This window comes from Euwallacea fornicatus, chromosome 5 (assembly GCF_040115645.1).
Source record: "Euwallacea fornicatus isolate EFF26 chromosome 5, ASM4011564v1, whole genome shotgun sequence".
In the NCBI taxonomy this organism is placed as follows: Eukaryota; Metazoa; Arthropoda; class Insecta; order Coleoptera; family Curculionidae; genus Euwallacea; species Euwallacea fornicatus.
The window spans coordinates 363,048-387,972 of record NC_089545.1 but is presented as its reverse complement, the minus strand read 5'-3'; the positions used below and the strand labels follow the sequence as shown (position 1 = coordinate 387,972).

Below are 24,925 nucleotides of genomic sequence, written 5' to 3'. Positions count from 1 at the left end.
TTTTTGGCGAGTAGGGCGCTCCGGCGGATCCCACGTTATCCAGCCGCTAGAGCACTAGGCCGGGTATCTTTAGAACGTTTTCCTCGTGACGAAAAGGTACGGGCGTTATTTACATTTTCCTATCAAATTCTTACGTTCGTATGTACATAAAAGGAGCTCTAAAGCTTAAGCGATCCTCTATCAGTTTAGTTATTTGTGCCGTAAAAGTAAATTGCCAGTAGTGATTCTCACATGAAGGTTTGCATAATTAGGGAAATTTACTTCACAGCGCAAATTAATTGAACAGGGGATTTCCTGCTTAGTATGGAAAAGTAGGCAAATATGAGCGGCTGTCCGTTGCTATGCATATTCATGCAAGAAGCGTTTTTCCGCCGATTTTCTCCGGTAGGTATTAACTTTGGTTACTTGGCCACGACTCGAAAATTACACAGTTTGTATACCTTTTCAATTATGCAACGTCATAAAATAGTCATTTCTAATTTGCGGCAACACGAATTATGAAACATGCAGATACTGCATAATAAAGTGATATGGTCACAGTATGGAGGATTAGAAAAATGTTTTCTTCCACACCGCACGTTTAAAAGTGGTGACATCGGTCATTAATTTGACCGTCAGCAACGAATTCCTTCTGAAAAAAACGAGTCGAATTCTACGACTTGTCCTTCCCTATAAGTCTCTAAATATGTGCTTCGGCAAGTTAGTATTAATTTACATACATGTGTCGTATTACTAATGACGACTTCCATCTATCGATTCCATTGGTATAAAAGTAATGCGCTGATAAATGATTCCTTGATGACAAAATTGTTTAACCTTGTATCCTAAAACGTTATCGTGTCTTTGTCTTGTGCTCTTTAATTGTTTGCCAAGTCTAAATTTCAACTAATCACTTATCAGTCCTTAATCTGCTTTACGATGTTTAATCTCGTTTTCTTGCTAAAAACACTTATGACGAGTTACCATGTGAAAAATATCATTTGAAAAGAATTGGCTGTAATTTGTTCTTGTTATGCAACAGAAAAACCTAGGCTCTTGATATTACTATTATTTCGAATAAATAATTACATTCGTCCAAGAAAATTATGTTCTGTCGACCATCCTTACATCCCATTGTTTTTCGTTGATATCCTGTGTGCTACTACATGGGTCGCAGAGGACGCGGTCTCATGTGTATGGTACTTCGCACACGTGAGACCGTGTCCTCTGCGACCCGTGCGAGCTTCGAATCACTTTAATTGGCCCTAATTGCGACGGGGCGACTTCGTCGAACGCTCGAGCAACAACGCTGCTATCCGCCGATTCGTCAAGAACTTCCCAAAAATGGCAAATACCAAGAAAGACAAATATTAAGCTTGTTCATTCTAAATTTATATATCGCATTATATCGGTCGATCCAAGGACAGTTTAGTAGGATACAATAATCCTCTTGTACGTGAGTACATAAAGAAATCTCCAACGTAATCTCTTAAAAACGGGTGTTCCTTCTCGTTCGCTCATTAATTTTCGTCTCTTTTCCTCGATTATATGATCACATTTAAGTTGTTCTAAAATCAGTCGCATCGTGCTTAATTCTCCGTGTAGGTACACTTCTTTTCAATGAGGAAAAAACAGAAATGGGTTTCCCCAATTATTATAGATGCTATCGCGTAATAAGACTGCAAATACAAAATATACTTAGCAAGGTAATGTCTTATCGGATGCGCATTATTATCGTAAATAATTATGATTCTTTAAGGCTTTTTACGAATGATGACAATTAAAAGTGAGAATTTTCGATCATATGGGGTATTTTACGTGTTTAACTGCGATGAAGTGGATCTTTTGGTCGTGCGCTTCCATTGGACATTGAATTGTTGAGCTGCCGTACCAAGAAAATTTCTCACTCGTTTTTTTCCGAACGTCGATGCTCATTACGTAGTCGAAATGCATAACCATTACGTAATAATATCTTTTTGTGGTGATACAATTGTTGGAACGCTGAAAATCCTTAATGAGCCTTGAAATATGTTTGTCCCCATTTCTACAGAGACGGCATAATTAAGGTTTTTCTAGGTAGGGCGAAAAAGCACCTTTTCCGTACTCGAGAATTCGACATTGGGGCGGTCCCAAGTCAAAAGCAATATTACCCGAATGACTGCCGCAACGCGGTTGACCGACACCAACGCTCGTTAGAAAAAAAATTTAGGAATGGTTCATAGGTCCTGAGGAGGCGCAGATCGTAAATCTACATTCAGGGTCCGCAGCAGTCTGCTCCCTCTTGCGAGACCTGAAAATGCGTGAAAGAGCGAAACTCGAGAGACCAATCGTAAGACATCGCCTAGTCGTGGACTTCTTTGAGGTTTGCTGTAGGGACCTCTCATCAGAACCCTCTTAGAAATGAAAACGTTGATTCAAACCACTAAAATGTCCTTCAAGTAGTCACTCGAAAATCCACAGAACTTGGTATTTCGGATTCTGAAAAATGTGTGTAAAACCAAAGGATATTTCGTGGAACCGCAGAAACCGTCCGCTTGTCGCTATCAAACTCGACGGGCCTAAAAGCACCCCCAAAAACTAGATCCAGAGGTTCCTCTGGAATCTACGGATTTTTTTAATATCTAGAATTAGTCCTGCCAGACACCGAAAAAGTCTAGAAATCGAATGAAAACTCTCGTTGCGAAAATCATCTTCTCCTCTTAGCCTAAATCAGCCTGCATTCTTATGACGTAATACAATGCCTCTACGGCTCGGTTGAAACTTTCCTGATCGGGATCGTCTCGGTCGCGCGTTTGGAAGCCGCGAATGTAACCGTTACTAGAGAACAGAATTAACCGTTATCGTGATATATATATTTTTTAATCCTTCGCAATACCCTGTCGCCTTCCGATTTCCTACGAAAAAGGGGCATAACTTTTGCAAGGAATAAAAAGAGCCCGATGGCGTTCGCGCTCAATCCCACTTCAGCTTCTTTTTCACATAGCGCGAAAACCGATTACTCAAAGAGACCTTGGGCGATCATACTCAAAAAATCAATTAAACAATGACAGCCTGACACCGTTAATGACTTGTCTTGTAGCTCATGCTCAATTACATAAACAAGCTAATTTACTGTGGGACACCCGTGAAATATTTGACTTTAAGCTCGACCTACGAACACAGCATGCAATTCAACGAGCCCATTAAAAACGGAGGATGATCGTATCGAATGTGTATAATATCTCTTCTGTGACTAACCAAAATCCTCCGTTTTTATAGGCTCGCAATGACAAAGCCACAAATCACATTAGTACGGTTAGTAAGCGGGGTTAGTATACCTGAATGACATGCTTCCAGTTAGAGGTTTGATTACAATGGCCGCAACGGAAGGGCGCAGCATTAGTACCGGATCCGCCCTTCGTCGCGGGGCTGTTATTTACACTTGCCTCGTCTCTATCAGGACTCGTACCCCGTAAACTTAAATCCTGCGTCGAAAATAGGCCCCCCGCGGGGGGACCGGTTCCCAAGGACAGGGGAGTCGGCGTGACCGTGACTTGGGCGGCGGCGACTGCTTGGTGCAACAGTTCCTGCTGCTGGTGGTCCAAGTCTTGCTGCTGGTAGTGGCTTTTGACGTGATCGAGAAGAACGTCCCTGGATGCGTCTCTGGAAAGCACCAAGAACATCACGGTGAAGCTAAATTTTAGTTTTTTATGGGTCTCACTCGTGAATTTCGCACCAAGATAACTCGATTTGTTTAGGATTTTGGAGTGTTTTAATTCAGTGTTTGCACAGTAATTATTTGTAGGGTGACGTGGCCGACGTAAGAAAGATCATTCTACAATTATGGGCAAACTCAAGAGAGCTAAAATTTTAAAGTAATGCGTAGAACCAGCAAAGCATTACATGTTATTTTTTCTTTTACTTTAAACCGAAAATGTGCAGTTCTATTGTTCGGTGAGCTCCAGAAATATTGTGCTTTTTAAGCTCTAAGTAATGATTGAAGATAATCTGAATCCCAACAACTCTTATTGTCAAGGAAGACTAAATAACGTGGCAGAAATCTGCTTTGTGCGATGAGTATCTGGTATCTTGAAAACTAGATGAGAGGGCAATTGCCGCCTCGAATTCGTCGTTCGAAAATCATTGTCCACGGCTCGCACTGAGCCCCTTAGCACACTCACATAATCGTGTGGCAACATCGTCGTCTGCAGCTCGTTCGCACAATATCGCACTCGTGCGTTAAGGAACGCTTTGGTCGCTCGTTATGAAAATAACGATTGAGTTACGTGTAATTTCAATAGCTGCTAAGGTATCATCAATTGTAAATTTTTCCTAAGTATATTTATTAAATATTCTAAATATCTTCATTAGATAACTAATTAACTTATCGGGCGCTTCGAAATCTCAATATTTGAAGGTGCATTAAAATTCTCATTACGAACGAAGCGCAGCAAGAAGACAGAGTTCGGTCTGAGGACCGAGGAAGTACTCGCCCTCGAATCGAGCTTTGGAAAGCTCTAGGAGTTCTCCACGCCCGAAGTGATTTCGTTAGAAAATTAGAATTTTCATCATAGAAAAAATCAGCATTTCTGACCAACACAGATTGGAATTTACGCTTCCCGAGCTAGCAAGGGCGTAGGTATGCTGCTAACACGAAACGGGTAGCTTCTACCGATTTCAAATTTGAAGACCGCGATGGCAATTCGCCAATAATTAAATACATGAGTGCAATTTTTTTTAAATATCAAAATGCACTAAACTGGTATAACATCGACCTGGTGACCTTAACCAAGCATTAATTGAAGGTTTAACCTAAAGAAACGACCAGGTAATTGAATAAATTACTCTTAATGGCATCTGCTGCTCGCAAACGATAGTTAGATCCACCTTTAGTTCATTTTTTTATAATTTCTTTTCGCCATCGCTTGAATTTTAAATTGCCATTTCTAGTTTTCCATTTTTAACTCTTTAATGGAACCTATAATTATTGTTGCTTAACACTTGGTAGCAGGTACAAGGTCAGGGTATGTTTAACCATTCGCGATACTCTTGGTTTGGCAGTGGTCATAAATACTAGACGATGTACCATATTCCACGTATCTTGAATAACGTTTTAAGTGTGGTTTTCCTTTTCAAGCAGAAATTATAGCTGACTAGCAATTATGCTATGAGCGGCTCATACGCCGTTGAAAATAGCGACTTAATTAACGTTAAAATATAAATTGAAACCTTGAGCCAAAGAACAAGCGAGTACTTAAATTTTTTACTGTAATTTCCTTCCAAGTACTTATTGTTATCACCACGAAAAACCACATTGATTTCATGGGCATAACCGATAAGACTTGAAATTTATGGAAAATAAAAACCAACCAGGTAACAACGTATTTCGCAATTAAAAGTATTATTGTTCTTTGCCGATAAGAAGACTTTAAAGTACTTTTACAATTTTATTGGTCGACGATAAAGGAATAAAAGAAAAGTTTTCGAAAGTGTAACGAAATAGAACCACCAAATTGATTTCCAGCGAGAATTATCTCGTAGAAGAAATACTTTAAACCTCCTTATAAATTTTATTATATTTGGATACTGTTACTTATCTTGACTGGTTTGAAGAGTTTGAGCTTATCACGGAATTCTTTTTTACATATTTCAAGTTATTTTTGCGACTGTTCGCTTTATCAGTAATACCTATTTTCGGGAACGGAATAACGACGAAAACATCATTCCAAGAAATTTTGTCCGAATAGCCTACAGGCAATCGCAACTCCCGTGAAAACTTCCAGCATTTGGGAGTTTCGCCCAGCCGACCGAAACTTCGGATACTGAAAACCACTTTTTCGAAATTCCTGCTCTCCACGCAGATCCTGGAAGTCCCCCCCGGAAAGCGAGAGCTTCCAGCGGCCCTCCAAGGCCTCAGCCATTGAGACGTCCAAGTTCGACGCGAAACGCGTCGCAGAAACGTGGAAGATCTCTCGAAAAGTTCCAAAGGACCTGGGCAGCAGCAGCAGCATTATCCGCACGCGACTGAACGGGCCCTGCGGGGTGTATGAGTTGAACGAGAGCCGTGAATCACTGGTAGGTGCTCACGCACCGACACGGGTCTCCATTAATACAATATCAATGGAACAATAAAAAAATGGCCTATAAAAAAATCCAACTTTGGGAACTTTTAACGCTCCTGCGGTGCACCAGTCGTTATACGAGAATTTATTATAATCGTTAAGTGATAACAGTTAATCGTGATCATCTGCTCATGATGATATAGTCACGATCGTGCATCCACATTTCGCTCATCTCGAGGATTATAGTTATGCAGTGGTGTGCCCAGCTCACCGCTACGGTTAGGTACGTAGGGTGTTGTCACACGGGGTGTTGCCTAACTAGTTGCATGGGTAAGATGTAGAAACTGTCATATTTTTGATGTTACGTTGCCACCAGGGACAACTTGCACGGACGGAAACGAAGCCAAAGAGCGCCGCACATTTTGGTCGATAGACACTTTTGCGTGGAGTACGCAGGAGTGAGGTCCGCACATTTGAAAAGCTGATCAGAAATGTTCACGCTAATTTGGGTTAATGGGTCTGATCAGAAACCTCGATTTTGGGGAAATTTCTCCAATGTCGCACTACTTTAGTCGCCCAACGCTCTTCCCCTCCACTTCCTTTTTATTCGAGCTAATTTGGGTTTTTCGAATAAGGCGAGTTGCCGTTATTGAACATTGGTTCGGGGACCTTAAACTTTGGCTCACACAAACTTGTGCGAATGCATAAAAATTAGCGTTTAATTGAACGACGAATTATATTTAAAGCAATTAAATTAGGAAAAAAATATTTTGCTGAGACATCCCGTCGTGAGAATTGTAAGAAATATTTACCTGCTGACTTTAAATTACGATTTGAAAATATTTAAGTACCCAAAAACCTTGGGGAAACAAACAACACGTGATTTGACACACACACACACACACACACACATCTCGAAAAAGAGAAAAACTTACCGAAAATTGCATTTTTTGCACTTAAACAAGGTCCTCTTGCTATCAGAATTCGCCTTGGACTTCTTTTCTTGAGTCACGTTGCTCAGAAGCTGCTTTTCGGTGGCTTTCGCGCCGGGAGACGTTCGGATCCCGGTGATTTTCAACAAAGAATTGAAATCTCCGCTGGCAGGGTACCTCCCAGTTTTCTCAGATTTACTAGTGGAAGCCGAGGAATTTTTGGGGCGAGTACCAGAACCTCCGCTGGTCTCATTCGAACCCTGTAGGCTGCTCAAGGGGATCTCCGTGAGATATTTATTATATTTGGTATAGTTTCTTCTTCCGGTTTCATCAGTCATGAGCACTTTGGCACTTTCGTGCGCTTGATCTCGGACAGATTTCAGTTTGATGTGTTTAGTTATGTCCCACCTCCAGTTCGATCTGTAGGAACAGAGGGAACATTCGAAAGGTTTCTTGTTCAGATGGCCCACTATGTGCACGTGGAATCTAGATGCCGTGGAGGCCCAGAAGGTGCAATGAGGGCACTTGAACACCCTCTTGTGTTGGGCCACGGAAATGTCGTTTCCGTGAGTGGGGATTTTTTCTGTTGTGGTGGCAGTTTGCACGGGAGATTGCCGAACGTTGCTTGTGGAGAGATTGTTGTTGGTACTAATGCTATTATTGTTCTCTTGTCCTAGATAGCTACTCTCACTGTTAGCCGGCGATTGGGTACGGATTGACAAGTCCAGAGACACGTTATCGTCCACTCTATCTTCTGTGTACTCATAATTAGAATCGTCCACGTCAATATCCATGGGGACCATAATGTCGTTCCAGACAAACACTTTGTTCTCCATGGGATGAGGCTTGTTCTCAAACTCCTCTTCAAGACTTTGCCTGTCCTCGTCGATCTTCAGCTCGTGCTCGGACAAATCGTCCTCCTGTTTAATATCTTCCGTGTGAAACTTGATGGCTTCGGCACAAGTTTGCAAGTGATTGTAAAGGTCTGCACTAGACTTACACCTTTGTCTACAATACTGACACCTCGAAGCACTTATGTTATGTACAGGTATAATATTAGGAACTCTGCTGTTAACCTCTTTGCCACATATCTTCTTATGTTTGGCCTGTTCGGTGAGGCACTTGCTCTCGTATCCGCACTTATTGCAGACCAAATTGCAGCCGCTGCCTAGTTCTAGTTTCTCCTTGAGGTGGTCGAAGAACGAGGCATTCTTTTGCTTAAAATCCACGCTGCCTTTGGCGGCAAATATGGATGTCGGAATGAGATCAGGTACCTTTGAAGTTGAGGGGTTCTTGAAGACATCTTCCGAGCCGAAAAGCGAGGCGAAGTCTTTAAGGGCACTATTCCCCGATCTCCTGCATATTTCATTAATGTCTGTTTGGCTCATCATCGGTTCTGCATCGACGAATCTTTTCGATTGAAAGGGGATTGGGATTAGATTTGGCACTGGTCTTGCAGTTTTTTTGATCTTATCTCCGTTCAGATCTCTGCCAATGTTGTGAAAGTGCTTCTCATGTTTGGCCATTTCGCTGTCCCAGGCTGTCTTAAAGTTGCACAGTTTACACTTATTTTTAATATACACTTTTCCATTAGAGTGTTGAATTATGTCGTCCGGATGGATAAAGTCCGACAGTTTTCCCTGAGGTGATTCTCGTATCACAACATTTGTACTCGTCGAGGTGCTCACTTTGGATTTCTTAGGGGTGATTTTAAATTTCGCTTTCGTTTTCGGGGGCTCGTCTGCGAGCTCCGCAACAGGTGAGTCTTCAGGCTGCTGTGCTATCTGAAACAACACGTACTAATCAGACATCCGGCACGAAAATGGGACGGCAGGAAATCTTCGTCAAAATACAGCGGACCCGAAGAAAAGCACGAATGACTTAAGTTACGCCCAGTAAGTAAAGATCGGAGTGGTCTTATCGCAAACACTGCTTAAACAACATTCATAATTTTACCGGGCTACGATGATAATAGAAGGCAGATATCGGCAGGTACGGCGCACCTTGCCACACTACGGCCTGCCTCATCGGAATCGTAGGTTTTCGCTTACCGCACGATGATTTCCTGCACGACCTTCATAGAATTGGAACAAAACGAAATTTATAAACCAAACAAATTGGCGTAATTGTCGTCAAAGTGCTGCCTTAAACGTAAAGTTATACAGGGGAAATGTGTCATAATTTTTACTAAATTTACTACCAACACCCAATATTAAACATTTTGATTAGATTAGGCCGATATTTATGATCGATGGATGTTTGCATGGTTTCTTACTTTCGAGTATGTACACGTCCAACTAGGCACTTACGTATGGGTGCACTCAGCTATTGATCGTCGACCAATTTTAATTAGGGAAAATCGGGCGCCCTGTTTGGTGACAGAAACTTGGGTACACGAGCAGTACCACATAATTTTCATTTAGGTAAGAGAGTCTTAAGAAGGAAATGTAATTCTAAATTAGCTTCAAGAAAATAGGTTTTTCGTCCACGAATTGTAAATTTCATATTTCCAAATCGAGCTCGAATCACCTTCGAACGCCTATAGCGCATGAATTACGTAAAATGGCACCGAATTGATAATTCATGGCTACGAAATTCAATAATTATTAACATTAAATTTTGTTATATCACTATTATCGCACCGAGTGGAAATTCTGAATAAATCCTCACATATGCATCAATAGAGCAGCTGAGAAATAAAAAAAAAAGCAAAAGGTATTTTATTCATTCTTTGTTTCAAGTGCTCGCGATAAAATTATAAATAAAATTCAGATTGTCGAACGTCGTTTTAGGTTTTAACGAGTTGTTGAAGGGAATGACTCGTTAAAATTCAAAAAAACAGTATTTTAGGTCATGCACATGATTATTGTTTACGCATCACCCCATATATATGTCCATTTTTGTTAATGTTCGTATTCAACCGTCAATACTAATAATTTCAATCTTCACGTTTTAATAGGAAAAGCCGCTTTCGATTTAGGTCTCAACCGCCCAATACGTAAAAATATGTAAATCGTTTCACCTAAAAGTCGCAACATTACGTTTGCCAATTGTGTTTTGAACAAAATACAGGGTGTCTCGCTCAAGTGGTGGTAAGTAATCAAAATTTTAAAAAAAGTTCGCGTCCACGTGGCAAATTCTTCGACGACAAGTTACAGTCACAAATTCCGCCGCGATCAATTAGTTTAATATCATGAACTTTCACCGGTGTAAATTCAGGCAAAACTCACTAAATCTTAACGGTTTCGCACCGTAACGCTACTTAGACCCGTGACCGTGCTCCGGTATGGAGGCAATTGGCGCATCCACCAAATTTCAAACGAACTACGTTTACACTAAAGGTGCACTGCTGAAAAGAATCAAATTGTTAGCGTTGCTCAGAAAGTGTATGCATAACTCAAAACGAATTCTGAGGCAAACGTAGATCCGAATAAATCGGTGGGCAGCGACAATTTCAGTCCATTAAAAATATTAAATATTTCATTCAAATGTCCACTTTCGAAATTTACAATACACGGAAAACTCCATGAAAGGAGTAGATCTGTAATAGCAGTAGGAATACAGGATCACCGCAAACTTCCAATTTAGAAACAGAATACCCAATTAAACCATTGATTTCACTAGCTGCAAATATTTCATGGATTGAAATTTTGTCAAATGCATTAGTTGGAACATGTCCAAATTCAAATCCCCAAAATTTGCATAACAGATGTTTCAATTTTCCCCATGAATAATTGTTATTATCAATAACATTAACAGGAAGCACGCAGCGGCTTAACCATATTTGTTTTGTCGATGAGAGGGTTGCGGGGAGGGATGGAACTTCGGCGTTAATAAACGTTTGGAAAAACGTTTTCGAAAAATTGTAAAATGTTAAAGAACGAAACGTAGACCACACTTCCGGCCTGCAGGTAGTGTACGTTCGAAAACCGCAATACTTAAGCAGAAATGGCGCATTATAGGGCACAAAGAAACGTTTCGCACACAAACTGCAATTTTACCATCTTAATGTGCCGCAATTAACAATTTAATTCACCACCACAAGCACAAACAATTGTTAATATTGCAAATAGGACGATACGAATGACTTTTCATTCTTGCTGATAAAACAAATATGCGAAAGACCAGGCGTCAGCTCTTACTAACGTGTTTAATGTTTCCTCAAGAAAATAGAACGATGCCAGGCAGACAAAATTGCTTAAATGGGAGTAAGCGTTCGCGAAAGAAGACATGGTGACCGCATGTAAAGCTCAAGTGTTTATAAAATAATTGTTAATTTATTTTATACTTCTAGGCATGGCAGTAATAATTGGAATTGTGCGGAGAACGCTAAAAGCGCTCATAGAAGCGGCTGAGTACAGGCTTCGGTTTTTCGCGTGGCAATTCCCCAATGGAACAAGATTTATTTACGGAAACACAACGACGAAAAGGAAGAGAAAAACACCTAAAATTCATGCTAAAAGTCCTTGCGGATCCAATAAAATCCAGTCGAGAATTTTTTTTTCTCTCAAAAACCTAACGCTCGTTATGTGAATATCGATTTTTTTTTTAATCTTCAATATTTTCAGCATCTAATTCCCACCAAATTGCCTTTTGTTCCGACTGAAATTTAGTTACACTGAAAATTGCCCCAGACCCAAGAGGCAACATTCCACCAACGGTTAGTTCAGGTTAGCAGCGGTGGTCGTTTTACCTGCGACTTTCCCAAGGAGATCGTTCGAAAAAAATTTTAGGCTCGGCAGTAAGCTTTTCCATCTGGCCGATTCCTCTGTTTAAAGTTCGGACTCATTTTTCATAAACCTATAAAACTGGCTGTACGTAAACACTTCTTTAAGTATTCAGTTTCTAATGGGAAAAACGTTTGCATGCGAAACGATATATGTGCGCGCATACATGGTCCTACATAGATTTTGAGAAGTAATCGCGAGCCGGATTCAAACCGGAGGAAGTAGCTTCTGTTTTAATTCATCTCAAAATGATTACTCATTTTTCGATATTTTTCTTGGCACCTCATTTGCATATCAAACTGCTGCTCGGATGATTAATTAATACCGTGAAATTTACATAAGCCTAATGCAAATGAATGCACCGAAACAACATGTTTGAACTCTCCGCGTAGACATCCCGATTCGTGACGTCACGGCCACGGAATTTTCCTTGATGGAAAGTGGAGCTTGTCTCCCGCAATACCTGTTGATGTAACGATTACGTATAGTGCTTTCCATTATTTGACATTCGCGGAAAATCAATCGTAATGCATCTAAGTGGAACGGGAATTCGTCGTCGAGCTAATAACGGGGTCAAGTCCTTCCTAGAATAAAAACAAGCCCTGGAATATTTTGGCAAGACATTCTCAAGACCTCTAATTTTAGAACGCTAAGAACGTAAGAAGTAATGTATAAATACACGTCGCTAAAACAGACTACGAAAATAACAGCGTTATTATTAGAATTACAAAGCTACCTCAGCTAGCTACATTTTTGCCTACCTCCGGTGGAAAAAAAAGAGGCTGGATCGCTTCGGAAGTACCCACCACAGCCAGCACCACGTCACTGGCCCACATGAGGAAGTGGACGATAATAAGTCGGAATAATTCAAATGACCCCTTACTATTCTACATAAAAAATCGCGATTCGGGATCGAATCTGTCGATACGAAACTAGACCTTCGATTTGATTAGCCTGGTTTTCAAAGATACGTTAAATATTTACGAGACTGTTGCTCGGTTGGTCAATAATACCTCTGAATACATTTACAAAGTGTATAGAGGATGTTGGGAGCGATATTTGGACAGACCCATTTGCAATAGAAGTAAAACGGATCGACGTTGCTGCAGGCAATAGCCCGGAAGAACGTAAGAGATTTTGCTAAGTCGGAGGAATTGCACGGGTGTCTCTCGGAGCTATTCTAGAGCGAGAGCGAGCGAGCGAGCGAGACGAGAGCGAGCGAGAGCGAGAAAGCATCAATTTCAATCCATATTTTCATTAAATATTCAAGTAATCACAAACCCCATAAACTGTCCTCATAATAATTCATCATCAACTCAAATATGGACAAACTCAGTTCTGCAATTCGTTTAGTTAATTCGTGACAACTGCTAAGGGAAAAGTTCGGACGGACTCCCTTTATTTATTTATTTATTTTTTTTAAAACACCCCTGCACTTCATTTTGCAATTACCCAGAAATTATTAATATGCAAAGGGTAATTTAAAGATGTAACTTAAGCCTCGAAGTCTCTAATAGAACGTGGCGGTCTGAATATTTTATAAGTGAAATAACATCCAACTGTTTTACTTTAATTTTCGTTAGAAAATATCCGATTAAAACCTCGTTAAAGAAACGGCCCTTAGAGCAAAAACATAGCGGAGCAGCATCGCCCCCTGTCCGGGCACCTCGACGTTTCCTAAAGGTGGACACTCTAAGGGTAGACCCTCATCCGGTGCCGACCTTGCGAGAAAACGAGGTCGGGGCGGCTGCTGACCGGTATGGCGGCCGATCGACGATTTCTCTCGAGGGTGGGATGATTCATAATTTCCTTCAAGGCGCCAGACCGGCTAAGGCCGGCCCTGCTCTCACCTATGGTCGAATTTCATTAATTTTGCTTCGATTTTTGCGTGTCTCATCATGGAGGGACATCTCGAGTATCCCTGTCTTGCGAGATTTGATTCGTACGGCCGGTGGACTTTGGATTTGCGAGTTAAGTTCATATTTGGCCATAGGCAGATTTCGCCGTTGACCAATTGGCGATATAATTAATTTTACTCGCAAGACGTCATGCAGTGTTAGAGTGGGTGTTACTTTAAAACTGCATGTAACTAAATTGGTAGGTATGTCAAATCACATATCAAGCCAATAAAACGTCATCGAGTAGAGACTATACTTACCGTACTGTGGAAAACTGAACAATCTTTTAATACATTAAATGGGCAGGTACGAAGATCGTCGTTTTTCACCTTGCTGTAGGTTAACCGTATTGTCGGTTGATATTTACAGGATTTCGTAATTCGATCTATAATCTCCTAATTTCGCGCAATAATATGTGAAAGTTTTAACTATTCTGTTATCAGGGTTTTCCGCAATCTTCTCTACTCCCCAGAAACCACAATGAGTAATTCGATAAGATTAGGGAGCCCTCGAGAATAACGTACTCCCATTCCGAACTAAAATCTGGGAAGATAAGTCAAGGTGAAACAAGGAAAGGGATCGTGCGAATGTAGATCCGGCAACGCTGGACGCATTTTCCGAAATCCTCACGTCAAAGCTCCCTCCCGGGTCCGGGCGTTTTTGAGATATTTTTTTTACTTCGAAACTCGTGCGTCGCCATTCCCGGCCATGCCAAAGAGTAACAGAAAATGATATTTTCGCCATTCGTTGAACAATGTGATCTGGCACCTTAAACTGGCGAGGCCACTGGTTCGTGTCTCGTGAGAAATCACAGTCGCAAATGTCTGCTTTGGCCATTATTCAAAGCGAATTTGTTGCAATTCTTTGATTTCGGTTTTAAAAACATACAATTATTGTTATTTACGAATATACAGAGGGATTTATGTGCGAAGGGAACAATGACTCCCCACGCGATATGAGCAATCGCTATCTTTAGTGTGGTTAATCTGAGGTGATAAATTTAAACTTCCATTTTCTCTTTGAAGGCAGTTTATCGTTTCATAAATTCACGATACGTTTATGCGTCGAGATGGGGTGGATCAAATGCCGTTTCGATCTGATTTTTCCATTATTTACATTACGCGAGCGTTCGCAGGGAATTTTGGCTCTCACGATCGACGCCCGTCAGATCGCCCGTCACGAAAGGCCGAACGCGCGAGGGAGACGGTCCTGTACATCTCCGGCTATTTCTTAAGTTGACGTAGCATCGGACAGGCGGACAGGCCTGCGAAACCACTTTGTAAATATTTTTGGCCCGTTGCCTAATATCCATAGTTCATCCCACAACTTCTTATATTAATACCCACGATCTTTCGCTTTTCTTCGGACAAAATTAAATATCCCGACGACCTTCCACGTGCATTAATGATGCATCGCATCGGTTTGTTTTGTTCCTAGCACTCTCTCAGTTACACAACCTAAATTCGAGCTCGAAAAACTTGACCTATTTGGCACCAATATATTCCTTTATTGGAAGAACTGTCTCGTGATCGCGCCTAAGCAAGAACCAGCAAAAATCTATCAAGAACTGTAATATATTTTTGACGATGTTCTTGATTAGGTGTTAAGCAATGTTTGTTAACGCTCGCCTAAGCTTCTTTAATAGCTTGAAGGACGTTTGAATAAAGACACTTCTACGCAATTAATTGATGTTAACTTAAGGAAAAGGTCACAATTATTAGAATATGGTGCGATATAGCAGTATTAATTTTTTCGATCCCAAGCACAGTATTCTTGCGAATTGAATTGGTCGAAAATTCAAGTGGACCATCGGCCCGTTGGCCGATGCCGAATGTACAGGGTGAGAAGTGCCGAAACTGTCGTGCTCAAAAAAAAATAATTTTTCAACAAAAATCGACAGTGCGAACACGATATGTTCCCAAAACCCGAAATGAGCCCGAGCGATTCAGTAATCTACAGTGCGCTAATTTGAAGCGTGCGTGGCAACAACGCAAAACTCGTCATTGGGTCTCACAAAATTAATGTCACATAATTTCATTCCGCACTGTATACGAAAAGTTTCTTTGAAAAATTTTCGGTATTTTTCTATTATTCTCACATTTCACCGTTTGCCCCCCGACTCCACCGTTAAAACACACACTCGTCGATTGCTCTCTTGGGGCACCATGCGTGACGCTCGTATGCAGTGATCGGCATGGGACCCGAAGGGTTAAGCGTTGTCGCGTTTGATGATGAATCAAGGTTAATAGAGGAAAGAGCTCACCTGAACAGAATCCTGATTAGCAGCTGCTTCTTCTGCAGCCGTGGTATCGCTGGCCCCGACCTTATTCCTGCGACGACCCACACCGAGCCCAGCTGCCTGCCCCACTGGCGGTACATGATGGTTCATTTCGTGTACCGTGAGACTTTGCTTGATGTCAGCGGTGAAGTTGCAGGCGGAACATCTGAAAGCGCCCTTTCCATTGTGGTTCTTGCAATGCCTGTCGAGGTTCCACTTGTACGGCGTCCGAAAATCGCACATATCGCACTTGATCATGGGCATGGAATGGTATTTCACGTGTTTCGTGTACCTGGCCTTGATGTGAGTCACGTACGTGCACTTGGAACACCGGAAGAACTTGGTTTTGATGTGTTCCTCGCGTTCGTGCTTGTTAAGCTGCATACGGTTTCGGCTCGTAAAATCGCACAGGGAGCACTTGTACAACACCGGCGTGTCCGGATCTTCCAAGAGCATCTCGTCGATGCCGTCGTCTTCCTCTTGGACGAATTGTTGCGCTTCTTCGCAGTCGTCCCCGACATCGCTCGCGGAGCGTCTGCGCGACTTCCGGGACGTCTCCGCCGTGGACGTCGTACTGACCCCCTCGCTCGAGCCGTGCACCATTTTCGAATGTCTAAGAAGTTTCTGGAAATGTTTCGATGCGTACAGGCAACTGGGACACTCGTACACTTTTATCCTTTGGTTGTGGTCATCGCGAAGGTGGTAAAGGTACAAGCGCGGATTTTGCGTGAAGAAGTTGCAACTCGAGCACGTGTAGTTGCGCCTCACTTTGCAGTCGGGTAACTCTTTGCTCCGATCGTCGTTGGCAGCAGCAGCAGCCCGCTCGTCGACGTCTTCGTCGGCGTCGGCGACGTCGGCGGCCTGTTCGTGGAAAGCGTCGCCACTCACAACGTTGCGCACTGCCAAGTTGCCACCGTCTGATCGATGTACCATCGAAGGCACTGACATGCTAACTTGAACACCTGAAAGAAAAACAACCTTGATTAATAATTAATTCATCTCTTGGTTCAGATGTTTCAAAGTCTTCGCAATGTCAGCTCGTAGATGCTCATTATAGCACTCGGAGCTGCAATTTCCTTATCGATCTGAATAATGTGGGTGAAGGTGATTTCGTTAATAAATAACAACAATATTGCCGATCTTTCGGCTTGATTGCCTTTTTATTTTTAATAAGTAGGGACGGACCGTCCCTAAATCTTTCCATTCGATGTACTAAAGCGTTTTCCTTCGAGGTAATAAACGTCGCTTCTTTAAACTTTGCGCAATAAACGCGCTCGACTATTATCATTAATTATGCAAAAAAAGAAATAATTAACATTTATTATGCCTCGCATTACGTAAAAGAACATCGCTGTACAAACAAAACTAGCGAAGGTTACACAGGACAGGCGGCCAATAAAAGAAACACATATTTAGTTTAGCAAGAAATTATGAATAAATCGTAAATATTTATTGCCGTTTTCCATAAAGGGCGATAATGTGCTCTTCTCCTGAATACTAATACATTTTAATTTGCGCTTTCTTCCTTCTTTTCCAGTCGCGTCCGTTCGAAACGAACCAAAATAAATTTAACATTGATTCGAACAACTGGAAGTTATTTAGCGGAGCATCTGTTTATTACTAAAATAATTAATTACACACTGTCGGAATTTGGCCATGAAAAATGTATTATCTTCCTCGCTGCCTAGCCTGCCTAATTCATTTTGATCACAGAACAATTTTAAAACTCTTTCGGACGTAACGGTTGCGATGCACTCGTACGCTGCAATCGACTATTCCTACAATCGTAATCATTATGGAATTTACCATTACCATTACAATAACTCATCATCATGGCCTATTGTCTCGCATTCAATCTTGAAGAATGTATAACTTCAAAGAAATTAACAGGTACCTCCACAGTTAATAAACCGCAATCGCTCAAAAAAAAAAAAAAAAAAAAAAAAAAAAAAAAAAAAATTAAAAATACAACGTCAGGGTTACGTACATACATAATCCGAGTGACATAACTCGTTAGACCTTTTGATCTCGAAATGCGCCGCGGCTTAAAGGGAAAGCGAACGCGAACGTTCGGACCTGGTACACACCCCCAAGAGAACGGGACTAAGACACTTGACCCATCTAGATTTGGCGATTTCGGAGCAACAGAAGCGACATGAGATGCTGGAAATATTGGCGTGTGTAATCTAGAATGTTGGTAGTCAAGCAGTCTGTAGAGTGGGCCGAAAGCAGGGCCGGCTTCGGAGTAGGTTTCCGGGGAAAGGCGGTCGCCTTGAAGAGTGGCTCAAGTTAATCGTTTCCGCGCGCTCTGCGACCACACGCGAAACGAATTTTCTTTCCGAAACCCGAAGGAGACGTTTCGGTCCGAGTCGCCACCCTCAGAACCATCCGTCAGCGTGGTCGACGCGAGGGCCGCTCTAAGTCCTCAGCGGAGTGGACTTGATGATAGCTCGAACTTAGAAGTGTCTTAGAAGAGAGGCGGAGACGTTTCTCGCAGGCTTCTTAGGTCACACTGGAGGAGATAAAATCTGAAACTTCCGTTTCGGGGCGAGTTCGAGTTTCAGTCTCAGATGTGACGGGGGAAAGGGAAAACATGTATAAGGAAAGAATTGAATGGGGCGATCGCTTATCAGATTAGGATAGTAAGGGAGAGTTGTTTTCTTTTTATGACTTGGGAAGTTCAGTCCGGGTTCCAGGCTGCGTCCATAAATATTTCCTTATCGTCCCATTCCGCTCAGCCTTATTTTTTCCGATGGTTAATTTCCTCCGAGAGCGACTAACGTTTCGTCATTTGGGCGTTCCTCGTTCTCCTCCGCTCGCCTCTCCTTCGACACGGGCGACATCATCAACGCATGCCGGGACCAAACGTGATATCTTCTCGGAGCCTCCGACCGATTCTTCCCCTTTCTCTTCTCGCGCCTCTCTCTCTCTCGTTGCCTTCGGAAATAAAGTTGCCCCTTGCCGATAGTCAATGGTAGGCAAACCTGTTCCTAAGAAGTCAGGTAATCGTAACTTCGGGGAATCGATACATCTGGCCTCCGCGTATGTTTGCGCCACGCTCGCTCCAAATATATCCACCGGGGCCTCTGATGTAAAGATCCTATTCGATTCCGAAGCATGCCGAGCTCTTCGATCTATTTTCATCAGCCGGGCCGGCTATCTTTTGGACTAAATAACGAAATCCTCAAGGTGCTTTTGCAACAACACGGATGCCAGGCCATAGCGACCCACGTCTCGAGCATCGGCGGAAGCAGGATTTGGCAGCGATTTGGGTCTGCTCTATACGTCTTGGCGTAAAAAGAAACGATTTTTTTTTTAATTTTTTTTTATTATTATTATTTTTTTGGGGCCGTGGTAAATAATTGTTCGTAAATTCGTGTGGGAGAACGAAGGAAAATAAATATCGCCGATCGCTGAGCGAACGCCGCAGCAGGCAGAAGAACCAAAAACGTGGAATACTCAAACTGAAAGTTACTTATGAGCAGCAAATTAGATTTGCTCTTCCGCATAACAGAAGCCCCTCGGGGAGAGATTTATGGGGCTTCTTTTAATTTTGTCATGCCTTAGAAGCGGTACAAGAGATAGAGCAGCAATTTGCCACCACATCCTGAGAAATGCAAATAATAATCAGCTGTACGCGTTCGGTAGAAGGGCAAAAGTTTTGCGGAACTCTTCTTAGAATTGCAGAAATCGTTAGTAAAATCTGTGCAGAGTTTTTGCGAACTCCTGCATTACGTTTCTTGGGAGAGCTTTAAGAACTCGCTGGAATCGTCGTAGATTAGTGACCTCTACACAAACACGAATTTCTAAAGTTCGTTGAGGAGCTCTGCACCACTTTTGGCGCAATAACGAAATTCCTTTTGGGGAATTTTGAGGAACTTTTAAGCGTTTACCCCCGATCAACCCTTATTCGACCTTGCTGGCACACTATATTAAAAAATTAATTACTCAATTGACCGCCTCCGCTGCTACATGTAGGACCGTAAAAAAGTACAAACCTTGCGTCACACTCTCTGCACGAGCCACCCCCAATTCCGAAGAAAATTGCCACAAGCAGCCCTCAGAGAGAGAATATCACGATTCTTCTTCACTAAAAGTCGGCTTTTGTCGCTCTTCTTGTACACAATTGAACACCGATGGCCAAAATCGCCAAAACCAGCGTATGCAGGGCGTTGGTGACAGACCTGCCCGAACGTCAATCAGGTTTCCGGATACCAGTGGGACGAGCAAGAATGCCGAGCAACAATCAAAAGGTAAATGGTGTCGAAACTGAACAAAAATACCGAAAGAACCGAGAGGAGGATGATTGTGTTTGAACTCGCTCGGATTGTACTTTAAGGGTCAAAAAGGGTTGGAGATGAAAAAAGTCGGAGTGGTAAGTAGGGACTGGTCTGGTTTCTGAAGTTGTTTGTCCTTGGCAATGTCGCTTTTCTGTCCAATTTAATCTAAGTTTGACCGAGAAACCATTTTAACATTGATGATACAAAAAATTCCACCATGAAAAAATGATATTAGGATTCCCTAATGCGTGCAATGAGGACGAACAGTGTTTCGAATATCCAGGACATTCGGTGGAACGGATAGGAGGTTGAGGATAATGAAATTTCCGATGAAAATCGCCCAAGGTTTGGAGTGCATCGAGTGGCCGCAGGAAGTCTGGAACAGAAACTCCGTATTTTCAAGCGTCCTAAGGAGTGTTCAAATAAATCAGGATATGGAAAAACTTGAGCACGGAAATGCGTCGTTCGTTTCCTTCGGAGCTTTTTTTGTCGCGAGTGCTACGAGTTCGTGTCGATGTACGAGGATCTCGAAAATGGTTAGAGATAAGAATTTGCCTATCTACTTGTATTCAAATGGGCACATATTTGCATTCGAATACTGGTATTTATTAAAAAAAAACTTGCATGACAATGGCGGCAAGAAATTGTTGACTCATAGGTTGAAAATCGAGCTGCTAAGGACTATATTTAACATTAGAATGCTTCCTTGACTAGGCTAAACCATCACCCATTGAATTCCTACATTAACGTAATTTAATTGTCGCGCTTTGTATTCTTCACACAGATTGCGTTAGCCATTAAGCTAATGGAATATCCACTCAAAGGGCATACTTTTCGTACAGAGTTAGTCGAACGTCATGCAACACTTTAACGTTATCACGGAGAAAGCGACGAAAAATTAACGTCAACCGATCCGTCGGCATCGGCAGTGATCGAATGACTCACGGTGGGCCGTGAGTAACGGACGTGAGTCGTTGATCAAGCTATGTGTCACCAAACATCTTAAAAGGGATGAGTTCATCCAAGACACGCCTCTGACATGTCAATGTCTACTCGAGTTTTTTCGATGATCGTCCCTCACACCTTCGTTTTGACGTTCTTCTGCGATTTACCCGGGGACTGATCAAGCGCAATTAGCGCAAAAAGGGGGCTTATTTGCAGGTGACTGTGGCAGAAGGCGATATTCGCGAACGTCTACCAGCACTTGCGAAAAACCAACCTTAAGTACTGTAATCATCAATTTACGTTGGATATTTGAGTTGGACCTTGGAGTACATGCATGACTTTTCATTGTGCTTTGCAACTAGTAGAAGTAAGATAAACTGCTTCTCCGAAAACTTGGAGTGATAAACTTAAGTTAAATTACTATGATAAGCATTTAGCAACAAATAACGTTAATTCGCGTCCGTCACCGGTTTCCCTTAACGTGTTCAACCCAAAAGGATGGTCATTACCTATGACTGTCCGTATGAGTGGTATTCTGTGAATAGCCGAAAATGATTCTGACGTAAACGTAACATTCACCGCACCTCTCGCCATCCTGAATACACCTACTTTTGAGAGAATGAACTAACTTACCAGTATGCTTTACGCTCGTGTTGTAAATGCTAAAACAAGTCGTCCGCGATACTGTCGATACTCAAGCACAAGAAATTGATAATTAACTATAAAATGAGCTGCGCTGAAGAATTTAATTCGGCAATGACAAGAAATACTGATTCCATCGGGAGGTCAAGGGCCAAAAGCCAATCAGAGCGAAATTAGCACATAATGCTTCAATAGACGTCGCTGACGGGGCTTCGCATTACAAAACTATATTTGTGACATTCTTGTCGTTGCATTACCATAATTCACTCTTTGTTGAATGACTATGCAAAGCCGGGTAAATGATAAGAATGGTTTCCAAATATTGGTCGGATTATAAATTCTTTTGTGTTAAATGCTAATATTGAACCCACAATTGAACAAACGCGGGAGTGGATGATGATGATGGCTTTTGGTTTTGTTCGTCTCTTCTTGTTGTCGAATGCCAAATTTTACCTAACCCAGGTAGGCAAGTACGTAATGAATTCCGAAATAATGATACCTACTTATTCTGAACAACAAGAACACTTATTTACTTATATAATCAAAGGTCGCTTCGCCGTATCAAGCATCCATTTATGTTTTCAAGGTGGTTCAAAGGTTAAATACAAGTAATTACTCGTGCAAACTTGAATTGATCTTTTGCTACTTTGAGTCCAAAGAAAATAATTGACATACAGGTTTCTGGCGGTTGAAACGTCCAAAGGTGGATTTGGGCTCGAGAAAATCAATTTTGTGAAGGAAAAAAGCTTAAAACTAGGTTGAACGTATTCATCAGACTTTCAATTTAAATATAAAATCGAAGGACACAAATAATGAGCAGGGATAACAGAATACTAGAGAGAGGCCTTTTAACGTTTCCCAAATCATTTAGAATTGCAAATCGTACGACGACGATTCCGAATTTACCTGAACGGTCATAAACTGACCCCAAAATCTAGGTGAAACTTGCATCCGAGATATTAAGGAATCGTTTTTGGAGAACCGCAGGGACGGCCTGGAGACACTTCCGGGGGGCTCGGGGTTCGATTGAATGGGGCGAATTTTAAATACGAGCGCCGAAGATCACCCGCATAATGTATCACTGGGAAAGTTTCTGCCAATTTATCTCGCCAAGTCTGCAAAAATGGTAATATCTAGCCAACGGAGCCCTCAAAGATAAAAATTGGGAAGCGGTCAGGCTTTTGGTAATGTTGAAAATATTCAACGAGGCTTTGGAATGAAAATCCCTAGGGGCTCGATAAATTCACAGTGTTTTGGACTTTCTACCGTCCGAAATTCCAGGAAGATTGCTCCTCTTGGATGTCCGCCCGCGACCTCGTATCAACATCTGTCTCTTCTGAATTTCCCGAACTTCCAGAACTCCCTGCTCGCAGGGAAAATTGCAAAAAAACCCTGTTTGCTGCCTTGATCATTATACATACATGCGTCTCTATATCTGTCAGTTCCTCTGCGCTAATGCGACACTCTAGACGATTCGAGCATTTTCTGCGATTCGCGTCTCATGTGACGTGCTGTTCAACAGCCTACAACCTGAGAATAGATCGGTGCACGTTGTATTTCCGAAATGATTCTCTAAGCCATCACCCTCAAAGAATGAGGCTTGAAGACTCCAGCGTTCCATTATAGGCATGACTGCTTTCGAGGAAGGCCAGACTCATCACTATCGCTCTCATATGTTGCACCCACATTCGAGTGCTAATTAATAATTGTTCAATGCTTCTACAAGATTTATCGCATCAGCTATCGCTAATTGAAAGTCATATGCAGATTAAGAGCGTAAAAAATGAGTCGGAGATTGCATAGAATCGCCGATTGATGTGTACAGTCATCATGGGCAAAGAGGCGGCGACTCAGTGATTCATTTTTCTATGAAAATCTCTTTTCTACGTCTCGGCAAATCTGCAAATTGTTGGCGAAGACAATTTGCGAATAAACAAGCGTCATGAGCAATCGTCATCTACATAATTAGTCCGAGGCCATGGCTTATTTGCAGCGGCAGAACGGACAACGTAAAGAGACTCAGCGCTCGGCCAATAGCTATTTGCTTGGTTGGCTTCCGTGCCAAATGTGTTTAAATCGCAAGAATGTTTTCCTTTCAGTAATAGGTGTTGGCTTACGTGTGAGCTACTAGGAAAACACATTTGTTGCACTTTATATAGCTGGGTCAAAGGTGTTCCAGTGCCTGAACAAAGAAATTTGTTGTGGGGGAACGGGAGGCGGGAAGGGGCAAGGGGGGAGACGTTGGAAGAGACTATTGCGCAACACTCAAAAACCGAACAGAAACAAAGAAAAAGTTGGTTTCGATACGTAGTTAGATAGACAATTATCTTCGAATAGTGCGAGCCCCACTACGAGCCCTAACCGTTTGCAAATCGTATTATGACGCTCTACCGTAAATTGCCAGAAGCTGCACAAACGTCCTTCGGCCCGTTCTCAATTCGGATCTTCATCGACTTGTCCAAACGCAAAGATTTAATGACAAGAAATCAATGAACAGCCCCCCTGTGAATAACCTGTGCGAGTCAAAAACCCTGTGAAATGTTTTTTCAATTAGGTTACTTCGGGACAGTTAAAAGGCCATAAATTATTCAGTGGGACCGACTCAAAGTAATCGAGATTTCCCAACTTGTTAAAACAGTTAACTTGACCAAGAGGATAATTTCCAAGAGAATGGAAATGAGCAGAGACTCGCGGGAGGTGGTCAAGTTTTCGGGAACTATGGTAATTATTTTCCAGGTGAAGTTAATAGGACTTGGACGTATTGACCCTAAAGGTTTATTCATTTTTCGTCGGTCGATATCTCAAGGACTAATGAAGCGACGAAGGTCAAAATTATTCCTGAGCCTAGATAAAACTAATGTAAAATGAGTAAATAAAGTGCTAAAATTGTATTACGTATTGCGTAAACAGTTTCAATAATTAGCTCCGGAAATGAACAAGTTAATACATTAACAAGTGGGTAATTAACAGCTTGTTGAAAATGCGAATCCGGTTTTGATTTTAGCTCTAAATATATTCAAAACACTTGCATTGATTCCTTTGCAAGTAAATTTTGACTTTTTGAATCGCGTCTTCGCCTCCGACCACGTAAATGTTCGTTCCGTCCAAGTTCGGGGCATTAAAATAATGACTGACCCTGTATATTGCCGAATCCAGTTGCAGTTTGCATTTCTAGAAGTGACCTCATCGAAAACGAAAAAGAC

At 42.0% G+C, this 24,925-nt stretch overlaps 1 protein-coding gene across 5 annotated transcripts in view; it reads right to left on the bottom strand.

Annotated features, from left to right (window-relative positions):
- Positions 1 to 24,925, bottom strand: part of LOC136339497 (zinc finger protein 142-like) — a 43,714-nt gene that overhangs the window by 4,594 nt on the left and 14,195 nt on the right. For 3 of the 5 annotated variants that reach the window (XM_066282801.1, XM_066282802.1, XM_066282803.1), the window contains exons 2-4: positions 15,841 to 16,817; positions 6,956 to 8,736; positions 3,297 to 3,621 (exon numbers count right to left, since the gene is read on the bottom strand). In XM_066282801.1, the coding sequence (XP_066138898.1) occupies positions 3,297 to 3,621; positions 6,956 to 8,736; positions 15,841 to 16,803 (3,069 nt within the window). In that variant the 5' untranslated portion in view covers positions 16,804 to 16,817. Of the gene's footprint in view, positions 1 to 3,296; positions 3,622 to 6,955; positions 8,737 to 15,840; positions 16,861 to 21,713; positions 21,731 to 24,925 lie in introns of those variants that run through there. The other 2 variants (XM_066282804.1, XM_066282805.1) reach the window with 2 other exon arrangements.